This window comes from Pteropus alecto, unplaced genomic scaffold, assembly GCF_000325575.1.
Source record: "Pteropus alecto unplaced genomic scaffold, ASM32557v1 scaffold75, whole genome shotgun sequence".
Lineage (NCBI taxonomy): Eukaryota > Metazoa > Chordata > Mammalia > Chiroptera > Pteropodidae > Pteropus > Pteropus alecto.
The window spans coordinates 31,859,970-31,881,304 of NW_006440638.1; the positions used below are offsets into that span (position 1 = coordinate 31,859,970).

Consider the following 21,335-nt stretch of genomic DNA (forward strand, 5'->3'; position numbering starts at 1 on the left):
AATGGGAAAGGCCCCAACTTTGGAGTCACAGAGACCCAGGTGACCTGTGAAACTGCAAGCAAGTTTTGTCACCTCTCTGAGCCTCCTTATCTGCAAAAGGGAATCTTAAAACAGATCTTGAAGAGATTAGATGAGATTGTAGACTATGCGGCCAGCCTGCTTCCTGGCACACAGAACAGTGGGAGACTTTTGGCATTACTGGGGCTTCAGAGCTGGCCTTGCTGGGCACCCCATCTACAAGAGGAACAAGATGGATATATACCTCCCAAGAGTTACCCTCATCCTCCAAGGTGGGAAGGTTGAAAGGAGTCAGAGATGGAAGATCCTTAGTGCCATGGGGGGCTGGGCTGGTAATAGCTAGGATCCGAAAGTTGTCCCTCTTTACTCTGCCTCCCTGGGTAATGTCAGTCAGGATTCCTTTGGCTACAAGTGACAAGAAATCCAACTCAATAGGGCTGAAACAATAGGGAAAAATTATTGGCTCCCACAAACAAAAAGCCCAGGACTTCAGGCACAGCTGGCTACAGGTGCTCAGAAGACGTTATCAGGCTTCCGTGTCTCCCCTTGCAGCTATATGTTCCTCTGCACAGGCTTACTGTTTCCAAGAGGTGGCAGAAATAGCCGCCGGATGTTCCAGACTCAGCAAGCCCTGCAAAAAATGGGCTTCCCTTTCCCGTCAGTTCCAGCAAAGTGCCCAAGTAGGGCTCTCATTGGCCAGGCTTAGGTCACTTGATTGCCCCTAAGCCTATCACCAGGCTCAGATGCAGATTCATCCTCTGATTGACCAGGACTGTGTCACCTGATTGTCCCTGCAGCCCAAGATTAACTCTACAAAAAACAAATGGTCTGAGAGTGGGGACAGAAAGGAGACCAAAGGAAACCGGGGGGTTGTTACTAGAAGGAGGAGGGCGGAGGGCAGGGTGGGCAGGACCAACAGCAGCCCAGAGAGGGTGGGCTAGGAGTCAGTGACATCCGGCTAGAACAGGCTGCTCTTCCACACTGTGCACAGGGAAGAAGTTTCCCAAGGTTGGTCTTGCAGGTCTCATTTTTCATTTCAGATGCTATGTTGGGCCAGGCATGACAGTGGCATTTTAGCTGCCCTGCCTTGCAGGCGGCCCTGTCCCCTCATTCCCCCACCCCAGTCCATTTATTCTGAGGAGTGGTATATTTGTCTCAGCCTCAAATCCAGAGAAAAAAAGTACTCTAAAACCACAATATTCTCTCTTTTTTTTTTCTGGTAGAGAGGAAAGCCTCTTTACCTCCTTAATTTACAATTAATTTGACAGCCACATATGGGACACTTGCCATATATAAAGGCAAAAAGCTGCTGACTTAGGCTGGGGAGAGGTTATTACTCACCTCATCTCCAGGCTCCAGGTCTCCAACAGGTTTATGGAATGCCTGTTGTTTATAATTGTATCTCCACTCAACCCAATCTAAGGAAGCAGACCCTAGGCCAGGATGCGCTGGGGACTCCAGAGATGGATTGGAGGAAATCGGTCCCTAGGCTATGACATGGCCAGCCTCAGGGCCACAGAGCTCTCTCACCTCCGGTCTTGCAGAGAGTATGAACAACACCCTATACTCCAAAGCAACAGGATCTGATAGCAGCCTGCCACCCTGCCCCTCAGTAGAGACATGTACTCCTGACACCCCAAAGTGCCCCCAAGGAGACAGCGGGTGCCTTTTCCAGCTGTGCATTCTCGGATCAAGTTTCTGAACTTAAAGGGGAGAATCATCCCAGTTGGTAGAATTGTCTAAAGGGACTAATGAGAATATTGATACAAAAAATGCAGTGCATAGTAGGCATTCAATAAAGATGAGTTCCTGTCCCAGAGATGTGAACCAAGTTCAAAGAAGCAGCCCTTGCTGTGGTGGGAGGAAGACATTAAAATAATGGAGGGGTCTCAGGAAAGAGGGAAGCAAGCGCTAACTGCCCCAACATACCTCCCTTTCTTTCTTTTAGTAATATTACCCCAAAATCTAGCTGGCAGCTAGCCACCCAGTACCAGATCACATCTCTTGCTTCTCTTGCATGACATTAAGGTTTGGCCAATGAAATATAATCAGAAGAGATGTGTGTAATCTCTGAGCCGTGCATGACATTAATCTCTGTGGTGGCATGACATTAAGGTTTGGCCAATGAAGTATAATCAGAAGAGATGTGTGTAATCTCTGAGCCGTGCATTTCAGAGAATGGAGGTGTCTTCCACTTTCTTTCTTCTTTCTTTCCTAATGTCTGGAATGTAGTCACGATGACCAGAGCTGCAGCAGTTATCTTGGATCATGAGGTAGAATCTGTGGGCAGAGAATAGCAGAGCATCAAAAAAGCAGGAGCCTGGGTTTCCCATGCTGCCTTACCAACCCTCCACAAGTTGTTTTTGAAGAGTTTCATGAGAGAATGGTCTCATGGTTTCTTGTTTAAGCCACTGTTATTTTGGAGTTACAGCTGGTTAATTAACTAGCAACAGAGGGCTTCCAGGTTTCAGCCCAGCGTTTGGACTTGGGAAGATCTGGCACGGGTCCTCTCTGAACTTTAGCTTCTTCATGTGTAAATAAAATAGTGAATGTAAAATATTTTCATGGACATTGAACATGGCTGCTATTATTATTTCTACCCTGACTTCTGTGCATGTATTGACCTAAAGTCACACAAATATCCTGATGCTACAGGTGCTAGAGTTATATAAAACAGGCGCCATCTCACCGCTTCAGAAAATTGTGAACTGTAACCTTCAGAACTATCAGAATGTAGGAGACCCCCATTCAGTGTTCCAAGACAGTAAAAGTTTTTGGCAGAACTTAAATATCATACAGGCCTCAGTAAAAGAGTCATGTAAGTACACCAAGCCGCCTGTCCTCTCTCCAGCAGGCTGATAGTCACAATCATCATTTCCCTGTAAAAAGGCAATCCTCTGGAAGAATTTTTAGATCACGCAGCACATTTTAGAACTTCCTCCCTCCAAATGCAAACCTCTATCCTGGCACAGCCCAGGAGCAGGGTTTCAGATGAAGCTCGTGGGAATGTTTGTATTGCTGAGTCTTTTTCTATTTCTCAATCCTACAATGTGATCAAAACTGCTGCCCCCATTTGCACCAGCTTCAATGTGCCTCTTGCTTCATCTCATCTCTTGCTTTAGCATGGTTTCCACAGATGGTTTTCAGGCATCCCTGCACTCAGCCAAGCTGGGTTTTGACACTGGGGCTTTCACAGCAATGGATGCTGAGCACCTACTCTGTGCCAGGCAGCAGGGATACCACCAGGAATAAGACACAGCCCTGCTTGCCCCCATTACCCTCCACCACCAGAGCTCAAGGGCTACTACAGCAGACAATAGTAGAGTTATAATTTGGGGTGCTGGAAGCTCCCAGACAGCAAGTCCAGGGGCTGCTGGCAAGCAGGAGGGGCCTGTAACTTCCTAGGAGTCAGGGAGGGCTTGTCTGAGGAAGTGATGCCTACATTAAGGCCAAAAAGATGACTGGGAAACATTCCAGAGAAGGTAGGTGAGGTAAAAAAGGGTCTTCTAGGCCGCATGTATTGGTTAGCTTATGCTGTGTGACAAACAGCTCCAAAATCAACACAGCATGTATTGTTCCTCACAACTCTGTGGGTCAGCCAGGCAGCTCTATTGATCCAGACCAAGCTTGATTGATCTCCAGTGGGCTGATTCAAACATATGTGGTTAACTGGAGTGTTGGCTGGTTGGCCAGCTATTGGCTGGGTGACAGGGGTGGCTGGTCCACAGTTCTCTCAGCATCCAGTAGGCTAGCCAGGGCTTGTTCACATGACAGTGGGATTAGCATAATATCAATTCCACCATATTCCATTGGTCAAAGCAAGTCACAAGGCCAGCACAGATTTAAGGAGTATGCAAAGAGATGTAAAGTTACATTGCAAATGGGCATAGATATGGGCTGGGGTGAAAAAATGGGGCCATTTTTGCTTCGGTATAACACATATTCGGCAGAAACACAATGGGCAAAGCTCAGATCTCAGCACCCAGCCCATCCTAAGAGCAAATATGTGGAGAGTCTATGAGGTTCCAGGGACAGGAGGCTCCAAAAGCCAGACTGAAGAGGTCAAACTTTAACCCCTGGGCAATGGGAAGATATGAAGGGTGCTAGACAAAGGAGTGATATCTGATTTCACTTTAAAACACTATAATGGCCACTGCCTCCCTCAGTCCAGAGCTTTGGTAATGGATAGTCTCCGGGGAAAAACCCAAAATAAAGAGACTACAGAGAAAAATGCAAATGTTTTAAACCCATTGACTCCAAATCCTATGCTCTGCTCAGAGGTAACTTCTGCTATCACCTGCGTATGAATCCTTTCAGACTTTCCATGCCTTCATCACACACACACACACACACACACACACACACACACACACACACACACACGGTTTTATCTTTTCAGAAGTGGGGCCATATTCCTCATATATATTCTGGCTCCTTCCTTTTCACTGCTATGTACTCTTCCACCACGTGAATAGACCACAGTTTATTTGTCCACTCTCCTCCTGATTGGCATTTAGGTTATTTTGAAGTTTTGCTAAGATTGCAATGGGCATCCTTGTGTATCAGTGTAAGAGTTCTCTGAGATTCATCCTAGAGTGACATGGGTGGGATACAGCACAAGTCCATCTTTAACTGTATTAGATGTCACTGAATTGCTTTCTAAAGTGGCTTCCAACTTACCCTCCAAGCAGTTATGCATTTCTTCGTGTCCTGGGCACTCAGCATTAATAGATATTTAAATATTAGTCATTATACTGGGTGTGAAATACAACCTCATCCTTGTTGTAATCCACCTTATCATTTTAAATGGCTGCAGAGTATTCTACAGCAAGGGAGTAATTTAGCCAGGCCCCAAGTGATTCACTTGGAAGTTAGTTCTATTTTACTTTCTTTTCCATCTAATGCATTTCTAGAACAGAGAAGTGGAGTTGCTGAGCTCAAGGGAAAACCTTTCCCAAGTGGGCTGCACCACCATTTACGCCCTTGGCAGAGGCAGTGAGGGTCTCTGCATCCAGTTCCCTCAATCCTTGCCAATACTTTGTCTTCGGTTTTTGCCATTTTGATGGAAAAATAGTAGTATCTCATCATTGTTTTGATTTGAATTTCCCCGAAAGCCAATGAGATTGAAAATATTTTCCTGTGTTTATCAACTTTGTAGTGAGTTGCCTATTTATAATTTTTGTCCATTTTCTTATTTATGGAGATTTTTGCTAATCAATTTTATTTTAAAATTACTCTTTCATCTCTTAAGGATTTCTTCTTAAAAAAAAAAAAAAAAGGATGCCCACAGGTGGACCTGGAGGTGTCCGCTCCAGGCAAACCCTACTGGCCGGCCTTCAATTGCTACTTCTTGAGAAACTGAAGCCAGCAATGGCCAGGGAACAGGAGAGGATGCTGGGGCAGCAGAATTGGAGGGCCTCCGTGGCCACCCCACAACCCAGGTGTGCCCAATTCCCCGTCAACATCTCCAGCCCCTGGTGAGCAGAGGGTGCAAGAGGGACTAAACATCTCGGCCCTCATCATTTCACCACAGGGGCTGAGACCCAGAGAACTCATCCAACATCACACAGGAGTGGGTGACTGAGCTGGGGTGTTAGCATACATGGCAGGGCTGCAGGCCCCATTTCAGCCCTCCCGCCCCAATCAGCAGCTCAGAGCCTCCCAGCCCAATCAGGGCTTAATTGGAATCACGGGGCCAGGCCGCTGGTGTATAAGACCAGCAGGCAGGCCTAGTAGCCTCACATCTGCATCTGCCTTTGCCTCTAAAATGGCTCCCGGGAGTATGGCTTCCAGCGACACCTCGACCTCTTTGGCCTCTTCAACCTCCATGTCTAGGTGGTCTGGGACTGAAAAGCCAGGTGAGCAAGGAGAGGCAGCTCCTCCCTCATCTCTGCAAGCTCATTCCTTGAGTGTCCAGGACCCTTCCTCCTCCCACCCTCCTCCTCCTGCTCCAGCCTGGCCTGGGCACCTATCCTAGAGGCCATTGAGTTCAACTGCTCATTTGGCAGGAGAGCTGATGCCAGAGGCCAGGTAAGGCTGAGAGCTGAGGCTAGCCCAGCTCAGGCGAAGCGGTCAGAGCTGGCATCCCCAGCTGGAGCCCATTTCCTGTCAGGGAGGGCTACAGCCCAGGGGCAGCTGCAGGGCTGCTAGCTGGAGGTTCTAGAGTAACGCACGTTTGATATAGGACTGGGCTTTGGATTTAAGGCTGCATGCCAATTTTCAGTTAACAATGTCTTGGGGTTTTTCTGGATATGGGGTCCACTGAAGCAAACAGACCCAGTTCATTCCCTACAGGAGTTCCCAGTCTGATGATGGGCAAGCCCACCTCATCAGTAGATGTCATTTGATGAAGTTGCATATGCTTTAATGACAGGAACCTAGAGGGCTTAACCCACTCTGGGAGGCCAAGGAATACTCCCTAGAGGAGGTGACCCCTGAAGGAGGATTAAACCTCACCCAGGAGAAAGAGAATGAGTCAGGGAAAGTGTACTGAGTATTTGCAAAGGATCCTTTGGAGAAGAAGGGGTGGATTCCAGGTGCCTTGATAAGCACAGGGCGGAGCTGTTCATTCTGGCTTGGGAACTCAGGGCAGGTGTTCTAATTACAGTGCTGTTAGAACCTTGAACATTGAGTGAAAGCTGCCAAAGTGACCTTGAAAGAGAAAGACCACCCAGACAGAGGGAACAGCACAGGCAAAAGCCCAGAGGTGGGAGTGCTGACAGAGCGTTTGGGGAGCTGAACATCTTCCTTCTGGCTAGGGGCAGAGTTGGGGAGAACAGCGGTGAGAGGGGGGGCAGGGGCCAATCAGACTGAGCCTCCTAGGCCTTGGTCAGGTGTGTCGGCTCTTAAACTGAAGGCAACAGGAAGGGGAGGGATGTGAGATGCAGTGAGAAGAATGGTTGGAAGGGAAAAGATGCAGCAGGGAGGAGGCTGGAGGCCTGGGGATGGAGAGGAGAGGCCAGAATGGAGGAAGAGAAGCCTAGAAGAAACGGTGGAGTGGGTGTAGTGGTAAAGGGGAGGGGAGGGGAGGTCTAGGGCGTCCCTTGGGTTCTTGCTTGGGTGTCTGGGTAGGTATGGGGGGAGGTGCCATTTCTTGGAAGGAGAAGACAAAGGGCAGGGGTCAGGGAGGTGTGAGTTCTGTTCCAGACATCCTGGTATACGGCAGGCATTGAATAACTATCAAACAAGGAGCTGAATCTAGCTGGAGGGTCTGGGGAGGGAGGAGACTTGGGGGTGGCTCCCTGGAACAGAACATGGTTTGGGGGAGACAGGAGAGGGGTTAGAGCTGTCACCCCAGGCCAGGGCCAAAGACTCCTCTGGGAACTCTCTAACACTGCAGCTGGGAGGGTTTGGACCTCTGTAGAGGCCCCAGCCTACTGTACAGATGGGAAGACTGAGCCCAGAGAAGAGGGCAAAACTCCCAAGGTCCTCGGGGTGACAGACCCGGGACTCTACTGATTCACAGGCTTTAGCCCCAAAATAAATATTCCCAGACACTGGGCCCTTCCTGGCCAGGAAGCAGCAGAGGTTGAATTGGATTAGGTATCTTTACAATTTTGCTCAAGATCTCAAGTTTGTGGGTAGTGTTTTTCCTACTATTTTTTTAAAATATGTTTTTTTAGCCAATTGATTCCTTTCTCGTCTTTAATTTTTACAAGTTGATCAGAAGTCAACATTTCTAATCACCATGTTTAAATCAGTTTTCATATGTAAACCACTTCTATGCACCTTATGGTGACTGATAACTTCTCATACTTTCTCCCACTCACCTTTGATCCTATTCTCTTGTAACTTTTTTTATAACAGCTTATTGAGATATCTCAATAACTCACATACCGTTCACATAAAATTCACCCATTTAAAGCATACAATGACTTTTTGTACATTCACAGTTGTGTATCATTTCCAGTCAATTTTAGAATATTTTCATCACCTCAAAATGAAAACCTGTATACACCAGCAGTCACTCCCCCCACCCCGCACTTGCTCCCAGCTCCTGGCAACCACTAATCTACTTTCTGTCTCTGTGATTTGCCTATCCAGGGCAGTTCATATAAATGAAATGGCACAATATGTGACTTTTTGTAACTGTCTTCTTTCATGCAGCATAGTGATTTCCAGAAAGCATTTCATTCCTCTGTTGGCTGGATAATATTCCATTTTATGGCTATACCACATTTTGTTTATCCATTCATTAGTTTATGGACAGTTGGGTTGTTTCTACTTTGTGGCTATTATAAATAATGCTATAAGCTTTTGTGTACAAATGTTTGCAGGGGACAAAATATATTTTCTTGGGTATTTACTTAGGAGTGGATTTACTTTGTAACTTTTTATTATGAAAACTTTCAAACGGATACAAAAGTAGACGGAGTGGTACAGTGACAAATCTCACCCTGCCCTCAGCACCCACCATCCAACTTCAACAGTTAGCAGTTTGTGGCCACTCTTGTTTCACGTACTGGGTTTCAAGGCAAGTTCTAGAGCTATCATTTCATCTGTAAATAGTCCAGTATTTATCTTTAAAAAATAAGAACCTCTTACCAAATAACTGCAATACCATTAGCACATCTAAAACAATATCATCCTTGACACACTCAAATATTTCCAGTGTTCACATTTACCTAGCTGCCTTTTTTTTTTTTTTCAGTTGGTTTGCTCAAATTATGTCCGAGTCTGAGCAAGGACCCCATTTTGCATTTGACTGAAAGGTCTCTCTCCAGAATCGTTCATCTCTGGGGACCCCTCCTACTTTTCCTCCTTGTTTATTTGTAGCAGGTTGTGTGTCCTGGAGAAGTCCTCACAGTCTGGTTTTTGCTAAATTCACTCCCGTGCCCCTTTCAAAGAGCCCCTGGATTCCCTGTAAACTGGTAGTTAGATCTAGACAACTGACCCGATTTAGGGTTGTTTTTTAAAAGAAACATTTAATTCTTTCGATGAGACCTCATGGAGTGACTGGTGTGTGCCCAGCCCCACTCCAGGCACTGGAAGACAGTGGCTCGCCGAGCAGCGTGCCCCTGCCTCCCCTTAGACTGCTCACAGGCCACTGTTCAGTGACACTGACTTAAGAGTGTATTTGATCCCTCAGGCCCTTTGCCCACCCGCTGTCGGGCCTGGCCTGTACCTGGTGCATGCTTTGCCCAGCATGTTTGTTGTAAGTTGGGCCTGAGGGTGGTTTGGGCGCTGGATGATGTCCTGCTGTCCATCCGTAGGCCCAAGCCATAGTGGCATCCAAGCACCACGCCGTCACCCACCCATGCTGCGCATGGTGCTGGAGGCACTGCAGGCGGGAGAGCAGCGCCGGGGCACCTCAGTGGTCGCCATCAAGGTGTACATCCTGCGAAAGTACCCTACGGTAGATGCCATCCGGCTCAAGTACCTGCTGAAGCGGGCCCTGGACACTGGCATGCAACGTGGCCTCCTCGTCAGGCCCACCAACTCCAAGGCCAGGGGGGCCACTGGAAGCTTCAAAGTGAGCCTGCTGGTGGGGGGTGGGGTGGGGTGGGGGAGAGGAAACAGAAGGATGAGAGAGGCTCAGCTCTCTTCTTGACTTCTGTGTGCTATTCCCCTGCCGGAAGGCCTTTTTCCCCACTGTCTTCTTGTTCTTCCTGTGTCTACTCAGAGATACTCTCCCCTCTGGGAGCACTGGTTTATGTGCCCCGTCTGAGCCCACACACGGCTCTGGTCACCCTGCTGTGTCCACCTCCATCCCTGTCGGGTGTGTTCTGTGACCAGGGACCCTCTCAGCTATGTTCCCTTCTGCCCACAGCCCCTTCCTGGAATTCCTTAGAAGACCAAGCAGCCCAACCTCGGGCTCTAGAAGGTCACAAAGTTGGGGTTTGTTCCCCATGCTCTCTGACTCCAAAGCAGGGGCGGCACCTCCCTGAGACACCACATCCTCCTCTTTCAAAGGGGAGGGTCCTAGAGCAGACCTGTCCCGGGTCACCCAGAGCTGAGGGCCAGTTTGTCACAAAATTGAACCCCAGCATTGTGACGGCCAGCTGTCATCAGGGAAATGTCTTGGACCCAGACATGGGGTCTGTCTTATCACTGCAAGTAGCAGTTGCACTGACAACTGTCATGGAATACTGTGGAACATTCTCAACCTACCAGGTGGTAACTAGTGGCTGAGTACAAGAAGTCCCACCTTCATAGAACTCCTGGGTGTGGGTCAGAGCCTGGACACAAGCTGTGGCGAGGCCCGGTGCATAAGGTAGCGTGAAGGAGAGCAAGAGAGGGGTGCGTGGGGGCGCGTGTAGCTGGATTAGGCTGCAGGGCCTGTCAGGAAAGTGAGCTGAGGGGATGGGAGGCAAGGAAGGGGCCCTAGGGCACGGCGGAGTTAGGCATGGGTCTGTGCTGGGAGTGGGGGCTATTTCTGGTCTGTGTGGGTATTGGGGAGCCATGAGGGCTCAGGAGTGGGGGAGTGACATCATCAGAAGCGGGCTCTAGAGGGGCAGGGACCATTCGTTTGCCAGGGACCCTCACATCTCTTGATGCTCACACCCTCCCTGATTGCCCCATTATAAAGACGGGAAGACTGAGGCCATTGGGGACAGAAGACTTTGCCAAGTTGCACAGCTGGGAAGGGCTGGAGGAAGTTGTGAGCTCTGGGTTCTCTGACCTTGAAGCCCATGTTCCACTGAGGGGCATAAAAGGTGAGGCAGGGAGAGTAGAGAGGTGGAGGTGTGAGGTGAGGCAGGTTTTGCCGGGAAGAGGGAGTCAGAGGGGGAGTCAGAGCCACAGGTCATGGGCAGGTGTGGGCAGGGAGGAAGCCAAAGGAGGGTTATAGCTTAGCCCCTCAGAGAATGAGGTCAGGCCTCACGGTGTGTGCAGTTTGCTCCCAGAAGCCTGGCTTTGAGGCTTCCAGGGGTGGGGGGAATGTGTCTGTACCCTCAGGAAGCAGGAAGAGCACCTTGGGGGAACCTGGGGGACTCAGGTCCCCTAGCTCCTAAATGACAACAGCTTTCCCTCACAGCTCAGTGGAAGGGCTGAATGTGTTATTGGGAGCAGGCATTTGGCAGGCATCTGGTACGTGGTCTTGTCTTCTCCACTGACCACCTCCTTCACCTTCCTTTTTGAATGGAGCCTTCCTCCAAGCCAATATAGGGTATAGTGTCTTAAGACACCCAAAACTATGGCTTTCATTCCCACCTCCTTGTCTCTTCTGACAGTTAGTTCCCAAGCACACCAAAAAAATCCAGCCCAGAAAGACAACCACCATGACTGCCCCCAGGAGACCCGGCGAAGCCAAGGAGGAGGCCCCCAAGAAAGGTGGCCAGACCAAGGACAGAGAGACAAGAGTAGACAAGGCCAGGAAGGCCCCCCAACTGCCAGACAAGGCCACAAATGCCCCTCCTGGTGCCAGTGAGCTCCATGGGAAGTCAAAGGTCAAAGGCAGAAGAAATAGCCCAGGTAGGTGTATGAAAGAGGTGAGTGGAGTGTGTGGGCAGCCACCGGATATGAGGTGGCATGGAGGGGCCAGCTCTAGGTGGGGTGGAGATTTCCTCATCTGGTAAATGTGGCCTGAGAATTAGACTTGACCTAGAAGGACAGAGCAGGGATGGAGGTGGACACTGGATGGAGGTGGACACTGGATGGAGGTGGACACTGGATGGAGGTGGGTGGGGGGTGAGGAGGAAGAGCCTGATTCATCTCTGAGAGGGGTCAGGGAAGCCTTCCTGGAAGAGGTATGCTAGGCAGGAGAGCAGCCTGTGCAAAAGCCTGGAGGCATGAAGAAGGTGGAGCTTTTGAGGAAGTAGTTCTGTGAGTGCAGTGTGGGAGGGGGAAGTGGCAGCCACAAAAGACAGGTGGGAGTCTGGACTTTATTCTGGAGGACAATGAGGAGCCATGGATCGACTCTGAACAGGGGGCAGCTAGGCAGCTAGGGTCTGAGGTATTTTTAAAAATGAATCCAGCTGCCATGTAGAGGATGGGCTAAAGACTAGAGACTAACAAACCTGTAACGTGCCTCTGCTGTGGGTAGGCACAGAGCAGGTCTGCCCTGGTGCTTGGCTCAGAGTGAGGTATGATCATCTACAGTCCAGTTAGTCCTCCGAACATCCCATGAGGGAGATACTGTTTTCCCCAGTTTGCAGACCAGGGCGCCCAGGCTCAGAAGCTAAATGACTTTTCCCAGGTCATATAGCCTATACATGTCAGAGTGAGGGTGAAGACTGGGGCCCTGGGCAGGATGGGGCTCCAGAGCCCCTGAACCTTCCTGCCCACCAGCAGCTCCTCCTGAAAGGAGTCTTTCTCACATACTCTCCCCTACCTTCCAGCAGATGCCAAGGCCCACAGGAAAACCAAAGCTGGGAGTCAGAGTTCAAAACCCACAGTCACCAAGGTAGGTGCCTGCTTGACTTCCTTGGTCTGGGTCAGCCAGAGTTTGGGTGTCTGCCACTCAGCTCCTGGAAAGGTCAGCCAGGGAAGGGGGTCATTTATTTTCCTAGAAAGCGCAATTCAGTTTCTCCTCCTCTCCAGCCCCTGAGGATCACCATTCCCATTTTGCAGATAAGAGACTGAGGCTTAGAGAGGCAAGGTCAAAGCCACCCAGAGCTGGGATTTCGACCATATGCTCGTGGGCTCTGAGCTCTGTGTCCTACCCTGCCCAGCTCTGTCGCCTTGCTCCTTGGTTTGCTTTCTTACAGGGCGAGAATGGTGATGCTTCCCTGGCCAAAAAGAAGATGGGGAACAAGGTCCCTAAAGAGGCTGCCGCCCAGGGGGCTGGGGAAGGGCTAAAAGCCAAAGCTGCTGCTCCTCCTAAGGGCAGTGGGTCCAAGACGGCGCCAGCACCACTGGCCAGGAAGACAGAGGTCCCCAAGGGCCCGAGGAGGCCCAGCATGCCCACCAAGACCTCTTCCTCCAAAGGGGCCAGTAAGAAGGCAGAAGTCAAGAGCTAGAGGCGGGAGGAGAGGGACTAATATTCTGCTGGAGTTTTTATTCCCCATCAAACCATCACTCTATTTATTTCACTGTAACTTATTTATCAATAAAGATTTTTTTCACCTCACAAATTGGTATGGGAGGAGGCTGAGGCCCAAGGATTTGTCTGTTGGGGCTAGGGCCCAGATAGGAGCTCCCACCTGGGGAAGACAGACTGTACAATATCAAGGGCACAGGAGAGGTGTTTAACCCAGCCTGAGATCTGGGACTGCTTCCTGGAGGAGGTAGCTTTTGGTCTTAAAAAATGAGCAGGAATTGCCAGACAGATGAGGGGAAGGGCATTGCAGGCAGAGGGCCCAGCATATGGTGTTGTGAAAAGAAGGGGATTTGTGGCTTTGAGAGGGTGGTGGGAGGAGTGGCATGAGCCACTGGGCCATGGAGGATGGGACGGGAAGGTTTTGAGGGGCAGACTAGGGAAGGTAGACTTTCTCTTGGGGTCCGTGGGGAGCCAGATAGGGTTATAGGCAGGAGAGACTGATGTGGTGTATTTTGAGAAAGAGCCCTCTAGCCGTGGAGAGGAGAGATTAGAGGAGCTGAGAGGAGTCAGAGACCATTCTACGGCTAGTTTCTGAGCATGACTGTGGGCCCTGCGCTCATCAACAGAAGGAAGAGAAAGTTCAAAGGCCCTGAGGTGGAAACACGCTTGGCAGGCTCAAAGAGCTGCAGGGAAGCCCATGCGGCTACAATCCAATGAGGGAGGACAGTTACGGGATGTGAACCTGGGGTGCTTTAAAAACTTCTGTGATACTCTTCCCATGGAGAGGTGGAATCTATGTCCCTACGCTTTGAATCTGGGCTCTGTGATTGCTTGACCAATAGAATACAGTGGAATTGACATTATGATAGTATCTAGGCCCAGATCTTAGGAGACTGGCAGCTTCTATTTCATGTGTGTGTGTATGTGTGTAATTCCCACCTCCCACCCACCCCCCATTAGCAACTATTAGCTTCTTCTATATATCTGTGGGTCCGTTTCTACTTTTTTTCATTTGTTTTGTTTTTTTAGGTTCCACATATAAGTGAAATCATATAGTATTTGTCTTCCTCTGACTTATTTCACTTAGCATAATATCCTCTAGGTCCATTCATATTGTTGAAAATGGCAAGATTTCATTTTTTATGGTTGAGTGATATTCCATTGTATGTATGTACCACTTCTTTATCCACTCATCTATTGATGAACATTTATTGGTTATTGTAAATGCTGCAATGAACTTAGGGGCATGTATATCTTTTTGAATTAGTGTTTTGGATTTTTTCAGATAGATACCCAGAAATGGAATTTGCTGGGTCATTTGGTAGTTCTATTTTTGATTTTTTGAGGAATCGTTTCCCATGGTGGCTGCACCAATTTACATTTCTACCAATAGGGCACGAGGATTCCTTTTTCTACACATCCTCACCCAAAACTTGATGGTTTCCATTTGCATTTCTCTGAAGATTAGTGATGTTGAGCATCTTTTCATATATTTTGGCCATCTGTATGTCCTCCTTGGGTAAATGTTTAGTCACATCCTCTGTCCATTTTTTAATCGGATTGTTTGGGGAGTTTTTGGTGTGTGAGTTTCTTATATACTTTAAATATTAAACCCTTATCAAATATATCATTGGAGAATAACTTCTCTCATTCTGTTGGCTGTTTTCATTTTGTTAATGGTTTCCATCACTGTGCAAAAACTTTTTAGTTTGATGTAGTCCTATTTGTTTATTTTTTCTTTTGTTTCCCTTACCCAAAGAGACATATTTAAAAAAAATATATTGCTAAGACCGATGTCAAAGAGTTTACTGCTTATGTTTTCTTCTAGGTGTTTTATAATTTCAGGTCTTAAACTTTTAAGTCTTTAATTTATTTTGAGTTTATCCTTAACTACAATGTAGTTAAGAAAGTGGTCTAGTTTCATTTTTTTGCATGTATCTGTCCAATTTTCTCAACATCATTTATTGAAGAGATTGTCTTTACCCAATTGTGTATTCTTGCTTCCTTTGTCAAAGATTAATTGACCATGTAGGCATGGATTTATTTGGGGGCTCTCTTCTATTCTATTGATCTATATGTCTATTTTTATGCCAGTACCTTGCTGTTTTGATTACTATAGCCTTGTAGTATAGTTTGAAGTTAGGTAGTGTGATACCTCCAACTTTTTTTCTTTTTTCTCAAGATTACCTTGTCTATTTGGGGTCTTTTGTGGTTCCATACAAATTTTAAGATTATTTGTTCTAGTTCTGTGAAAAATGCCATTGGTATTTTGATAGAGATTGCATTGAATCTATAGATTGCTTTCGGTAGTATGGACATTTTAAAAATGTGAATTCTTCCTATCCATGAGCATGTGTATTCTTCAATTTGTATCTTCTTCAATTTCTTTCTTCAATGGCTTATAATTTTCCAAGTACAAGTCTTTTACCTCCTTGGTTAAATTTATGCCTAGATATTTCATTCTTTTTGATGTAGTTGTAAATGGGATTGTTTTCTTAATTTCTTTTTAAGATAGTTCACTATTGTTGTATAAAAATACAACCAATTTCTGAATATTAACTTTGTATCTTGCTACCTTACTGAATTCATTTATCAGTTCTAATAGTTTTTTGGTGAAATCTTTAGGGTTCTTAATAAATAGTATCATTTCCTCTCCAAATAATGAGTTTTACTTCCTTTTCATTTCTTATGCCTTTTATTTCTTTTTGTCTGATTGCTCCAGCTAGGACTTCCAACACTATGTTGAACAGGAGAGGTAATAGTGGGCATCCTTGTCTTGTTCCTAATCTTAGAGGAAAAGTTTTTAGCTTTTCACCATTGAGTATGATATTATCTGTGGGTTTGTCATATATATATTATATTGAGATATGCTCCTTTATTATGTTGATATATGTTCCTTCTATACCCACTTTGCTGAGAGTTTTTATCATAAAAGTGTTTTGTCCTTTTTTTTTTCTGCATCTGAGATGATCTTATGATTTTTAACCTTTAATTCGTGAATGTCGATGTGTCACATTGATTGATTTACTGATGTTAAACTATCCTTGCACCCCTGGGATGAATCCTATGTGGTCGTGGTGTATAATCCTTTTAATGTATTGTTGAATCTGGTTTGCTAATAATTTGTTGAAAATTTCCGCAACTATATTCACCGAGGATATTGGCCTGTAATTTTTTTTGTAATGTCTTTGGTTTTGGTATCAGGGTAATGCTGGCTTCATAGAATGAGTTTGGAAGCATTCTTTCCCTTTTAATTTTTTGAAATAGTTTAAGATAGGTATTATCTTCTTTGTTTGATAGAATTCACCTGTGAAGCTGACCCATCCTGGAGTTTTATTTGTTGGAAGTTTTTCAAATTATTACCATTACTGCTTTAATTTCATTGCTAGTAGTAGGTCTGTTTAGATTTTGTATTTCTGCTGGGTTCAGTCTTGGAAGTTTATATACTTCTAGAAATTTATACATTTCTTCTAGATCGTTGAATTCGTTGGCATATAATTTTAACATTCTTTAATGATTCTATTTTTGTGGTGTCGGTTGTAACTTCTCTTTTTTTATTTATGATTTTATTTATTTGGCTTCTCTTTTATTCTTGATGAGTTTGGCTAAAGGTTTGTCAATTTTATTTATCTTTTAAAAAAACAGGTCTTAGTTTTATTGATCTTTTTTATTGTATTCTTAATTTCTATTTGTTTATTTCCACTCTGACCTTAACTATTCCTTTCATTCTGTTTACTATGGGTTTTATTTGTTTTTTCTACTTCCTTTGGGTGTAGAGTTAGATTGTTAATTTGGGATTTTTCTTGGTTCTTGAGGTAGGCCGGTATTGCTATTAACTTCCCTCTTAGAATGGCTTTTGCTGCATCCCTTAAATTTTGAAAAGTTGTGTTTCAATTTTCATTTGTTTCAGGATAGTTTTTGATTTCGTGCTTGATTCCCTCTTTAATCCATTGGCTGTTTAGTAGCATGTTGTTTAGTCTCCACATGTTTGTGTTTCTCCCACTTTTTTCTTATTGATATCTAGTTGCATGCTATTCTGATCAGAAAAGATGCTTGATATGATTGATTTCAATCTTGAATTTATTGAGGCTTGTTTTGTGGCCTAATATGTGATCTATCCTGGAGAATGTTCCATGTGCACTTGAAAAAATATATATATTCTGCAGTTTGGGGAAGAAATGGTCTATAAATGTCTATTAAGTGGATCTTGTCTAAAGTGACATTTAAGGCCATTATTAACTTTCTGTCTGAATGATCTATCCTTTGATGTGAGTGGGTATTATATATTTAGGTGCTCCTATGTTGGGTGTTTAGATATTTATAATTGTCATATCCTTTTCTTGGAATGACTATGATTATGCAATGTCCTTCTTTGTGCTTTTTTTACATTTTTTGTTTTAAAGTCTAGTTTGTCTGATATGAGTATTGCCATCTTAGCTTTTTTATCATTTGTTTGCACGAAATATCTTTTTTTCATCCCTTTACTTTCAGTTTGCATGTATCTTGCAAAGTGAAATGAATCTCTTGTAGGCAGAATATAAATGTGTCATATTTTTTAATCCATTCAGCCACCCTATGTTTTTTACTGGAGAATTTAATTCATTTACATTTAAAATAATTATTGATGAGTATGTACTTATTGCCATTTTGTTAATTGTTTTTTGGTTTTTATAGTTCTCCTCTGTTCCTTTTTTCTTCTCTCTTCCCTTGTGGTTTTCTGGTTTTCTTTAGTGTTTCGTTTGGGTTCCTTTCTCTTTATTCTTTGTGGATTTTTTGTGGATTTTTGGTTTGTGGTTATCATGAGGTTTTATGTATATCTATATAACAGTCTATTTTAAGCTGATAGGCATTAAAATTTATTGATGTCATATTTTAGATCTTTTTGTGTTGTGTAGCTCCTAAACACTTATTGTAGTTTGTGTTGTTTGAAACTTTTTTCTTTTGACCTTTGTAGTAGGTCAAATGTCTGATTTGCTGTATTTATTAAATATTTGGCTTTTTGTGGGAGATTTTTTTTCCTTTCTCTTATTTCTGATTATAGCCTTTCCTTTTCTGCTTAAAGAAGATCCTTTCAAATTTCTTGTAAAGGTGGTTTAATGGTGATGAATTCATTTAGTTTTTCTTGTCTGGAGAACTCTTTATCTTTCCTTCAATTCTGAATGATAACCTTGATGGGTAAATTATTCTAGGTTGTAGGTTTCTTTCTTTCAGCACTTTAAAGATGCCCTATCATTCCCTTCTGGCTGTGAAGTTGCTGCTGAGAAATCAGCTGATATCCTTATGGGGTTTTCTTTGTATGTAATTTGTTATTTTCCCCTGCTTCCTTCAAGATTATCTCTTTTGCCATTTTGATTACAATATCTTTGCATGGATTTCTTTGGGTTCATCTTTTTTGGAACTCTCTGCTTCCTGGACCTGGACGTCTGTTTCCTTTCCCAAGTTAGGAAAGTTTAGACATTATTTCCTTAAATAAAGTTTCCGTTTCATTCTCTCTTCTCCTCTGGTATCCCTATAATGTTAATGTTCGAGCACCTGATGTTATCCCAGAGGTCCCCTAAATTATGCTCATTTTTTAAAATTCTTCTTTTCTTTTTGCTGTTCTAATTGGTTGATTTCCACTAGTCTGTCTTCCAGGTAACTGATCCATTCTCTGTATGTAGCTAATCCAATGTTGATTCCATCTAATATATTTTTCATTTCAGTTATCGTATTCTTCAGGTCTGCTTGGTTCTTTATTATACTTTCCCTTGTTGAAGTTTTCCCTAAGTTCTTCTATTCCACTCCCAAGTTTGGTGAGCATCCTTATGATCATTCATTTGAATTCTTTACCAGGCAAACTAGTTATCTCTATTTCCTTAGTGGTGTGTGTGCGTAGGGGGTATTTTTCTTAATCCTTTATTTGAGAGAGATTAGTCTTTTCATTTTGTTTGACTTTCTATGTTTGTTTACATGAATTTAGACAAAATAGCTCTCTTCCCAGTCTTGAAAAAGTGGCTTTATGTAGAAGCATGGTTTGTGTGTGCCAGGTGGTTTTGGCAGGCTGGTAGGAGCTGAGCGTGTGCCAAAGTTATAGGGGCACTGGACTACCAAGCTGGAGAAGCTTTAGTTGGGGAAGCCAAGTATGTGTAGTAAAGCCCTGTTTATCCTGCTTGCTCCCTTTGTTTGGGGTGGAAATGAGCTTGGGTAATGTGTCCAGGAATGTACTGCAGCAACCTTGTAGGTAAGCCAGGACACCTGGATAGAGCCCTCACCATTCCTATGGAAGTGAGGTGGGACAGAAACAATGGTGCTCAGTGGTACCTCCAACCCCAAAGAAACCCTGCAGTCTCCAGAGAGCTCCTGTGTCTCCCCAACCTTCTTTACACAGTCTCTCTCTTGTTTGTAGTGCAGAAGGTGGTCTTGCATAGAAGCAACCTCTGTGTGGGCTTTATGTGTCAGGTAGTTTTGAGAAGTCGGAGCTGGCCAGGTGCTTACAGTGCCCAGGGCACTGGCTTGCTGGGCTGGAGTGGTTCCTGGCAGGGAAGCCAGGGGTGTGTGGTGATGCCCTGTCGTTCCTGCTTGCTCCCGTGTTCAGAGGCAAAAGGCTCCAGGCAGTGCAGCTGGGAATTCACTGCAGCCGTCCTGCAGGCAGGGCAAAGCACCTGAGTGGAGTTCCCCAAGCCTTGTCTATGGAAGTGGAAGAGAATGTAAACAAGGGCATCCAACAGCTCCTCTCACCCAGGGAGTTCTGCAGCACAGCTGGCAGCTCCCTGAGGGTTCCCTCAGCTTCCCAGCCATCTCTACCCATCTCTTTCTCTTGTTCGTTGTTCAGAAGCTATTCATTTGGCCCTCAGTTGTCTCATAAGTGTAGTTGTTTCCTATATACTTGTATATTAAAGTCTGCTCATGAGAAGGGGTGAGTTCAGCATCTTCCTCTGCTGCCTACCTTCTTGGACCTCCTTGAATGAGTGGGGGTTTTTGATACTTGCTCTTAGAACTCAGCTACCATACTGTAGGGAAGCCTAAGCATCCAGTAGAGAGGAACAAAGGCACCTCTGTTTTCAGCCCCTGCTAATCTTCCTGACCAGCCAGAACCAACTTGCCAGCCATAGGAGTGTGCCATCTTGGTCTTGGATCTCTTAACTCTAGCTGAGCTACCCTAGCTGACACCACATGGAACAGGGACAGGCCTTCCCTGCCAAACCCTGCCCCACTCACAGATGCATGAGTAACATAAATTATTGCTGTTGTTTTAAGCCACTGAGTATTGGGGCGGTTTGTTACATAGCAGTAGATAACCATAACCAGGGCTGCAGGGTAGACAAGGGTTAGATCCTGAAGGGCCCTTTGAGCCAGGGTAAGAACTTTGAGTTTTGTTTTAATTGTGATAAGGAGCCATTAGAGGACAGTAAACAGTGGATTGACTGCAGGGCAGCAGTCGGAGGTCAGCGAGGAGGTCCCTGCAATGGCGGAGCATGGCTATGGAGGGAGAGGTTAGAAGTAGTGGAATCTGGGTAAATGTTGAAGCAGGGTAGATGAGATTTGCTGAGGGGATGGATGTAGAATGGGGTCAATGATGAAAAGAGATTGTCCAGTTGAGAGGTGATGGCTAAGCCAAGGAAGGGGCAGAGAAGGAAAGGGTAAATTTGAAGAAAGTCAGGTACACTGAGCAGGACTTAATGAGGTACAGATAGGGCACAAAGGGAAACTGAGGCAGATCAGCATGGGGCATGACTGTTCTAATCTTTCCCCTGCTCCCTATACCCCACTCCTCAAATCCCACATGAGGTTTTGTCTAGCTGTGCCAACAGCTTCCTTGGTGTGTCTGTAATGTGGCTGCCAGCAGGACCCCAAGGGGCACTGTAAGCAGATGGTAAGAGATTGGGCTGGCACTTCCCAGGTTGGGGGGCGGTATTTGGTTCTGTCTCTGCTTCTTTCATGGCTTGGCCAGGGACTGTGGGAGGTACCTGGGTAGGGTCTTGGATAGTATCACTGAGAGTCTTGCCTCCATGAGCTGGGGGCAGTCCAGTACCCCTGACCTGACAGAAGCTGGACAGCATCTGGCACCTATGAGATGGCCAAGTCTCTTCCGCTGTATGAGGACACTACACCAAAGGCCCCCACCTCCTGTGACCCTCAGACAGAGCAAAGGGATGCCTGTAGCTGCAAGGCAAGTCTTCAGGGGCCCAAAGACTATGGGTGGTTCACAGAAATTGGCCGCCTTCGTACCGAGAAATGACCCTGGAAGCTAGAGCTTTCCTCCATTTGCAAATGCATTTCTAAACTTCAAGAAGGAATTGCATGTTAATCAGGCATTAAAACAGGCTGTGGAATATTTAATGACATAGAAAGATGTTACTGACATATTGTTGCATGGGGGAAAAGGCAGGTTACAAAATGGTATGTACACTCTGATCCT

The 21,335-nt window shown here is 45.5% G+C and overlaps 1 protein-coding gene across 1 annotated transcript; it reads left to right on the forward strand.

Annotated features, from left to right (window-relative positions):
• The first annotated feature begins 5,785 nt into the window (after window positions 1-5,785).
• LOC102891546 (histone H1oo) lies at window positions 5,786-12,917 on the forward strand. The gene is made up of 5 exons (XM_006917680.1): window positions 5,786-5,876; window positions 9,231-9,490; window positions 11,190-11,430; window positions 12,297-12,361; window positions 12,666-12,917. The coding sequence occupies exons 1-5, from the start codon at window positions 5,786-5,788 to the stop codon at window positions 12,915-12,917; spliced, it is 909 nt and encodes a 302-aa protein (XP_006917742.1).
• Window positions 12,918-21,335: the final 8,418 nt, after the last annotated feature.

Coding starts and splice junctions, on each gene's coding strand:
- LOC102891546 (XM_006917680.1), top strand. CDS start 5,786: ATGGCTCCCGGGAGTATGGCTTCCAGCGACACCTCGACCTCTTTGGCC. Junction 5,877..9,230: donor GTCTGGGACTGAAAAGCCAG/GTGAGCAAGGAG, acceptor GTCCATCCGTAG/GCCCAAGCCATAGTGGCATC. Junction 12,362..12,665: donor CAAAACCCACAGTCACCAAG/GTAGGTGCCTGC, acceptor GCTTTCTTACAG/GGCGAGAATGGTGATGCTTC.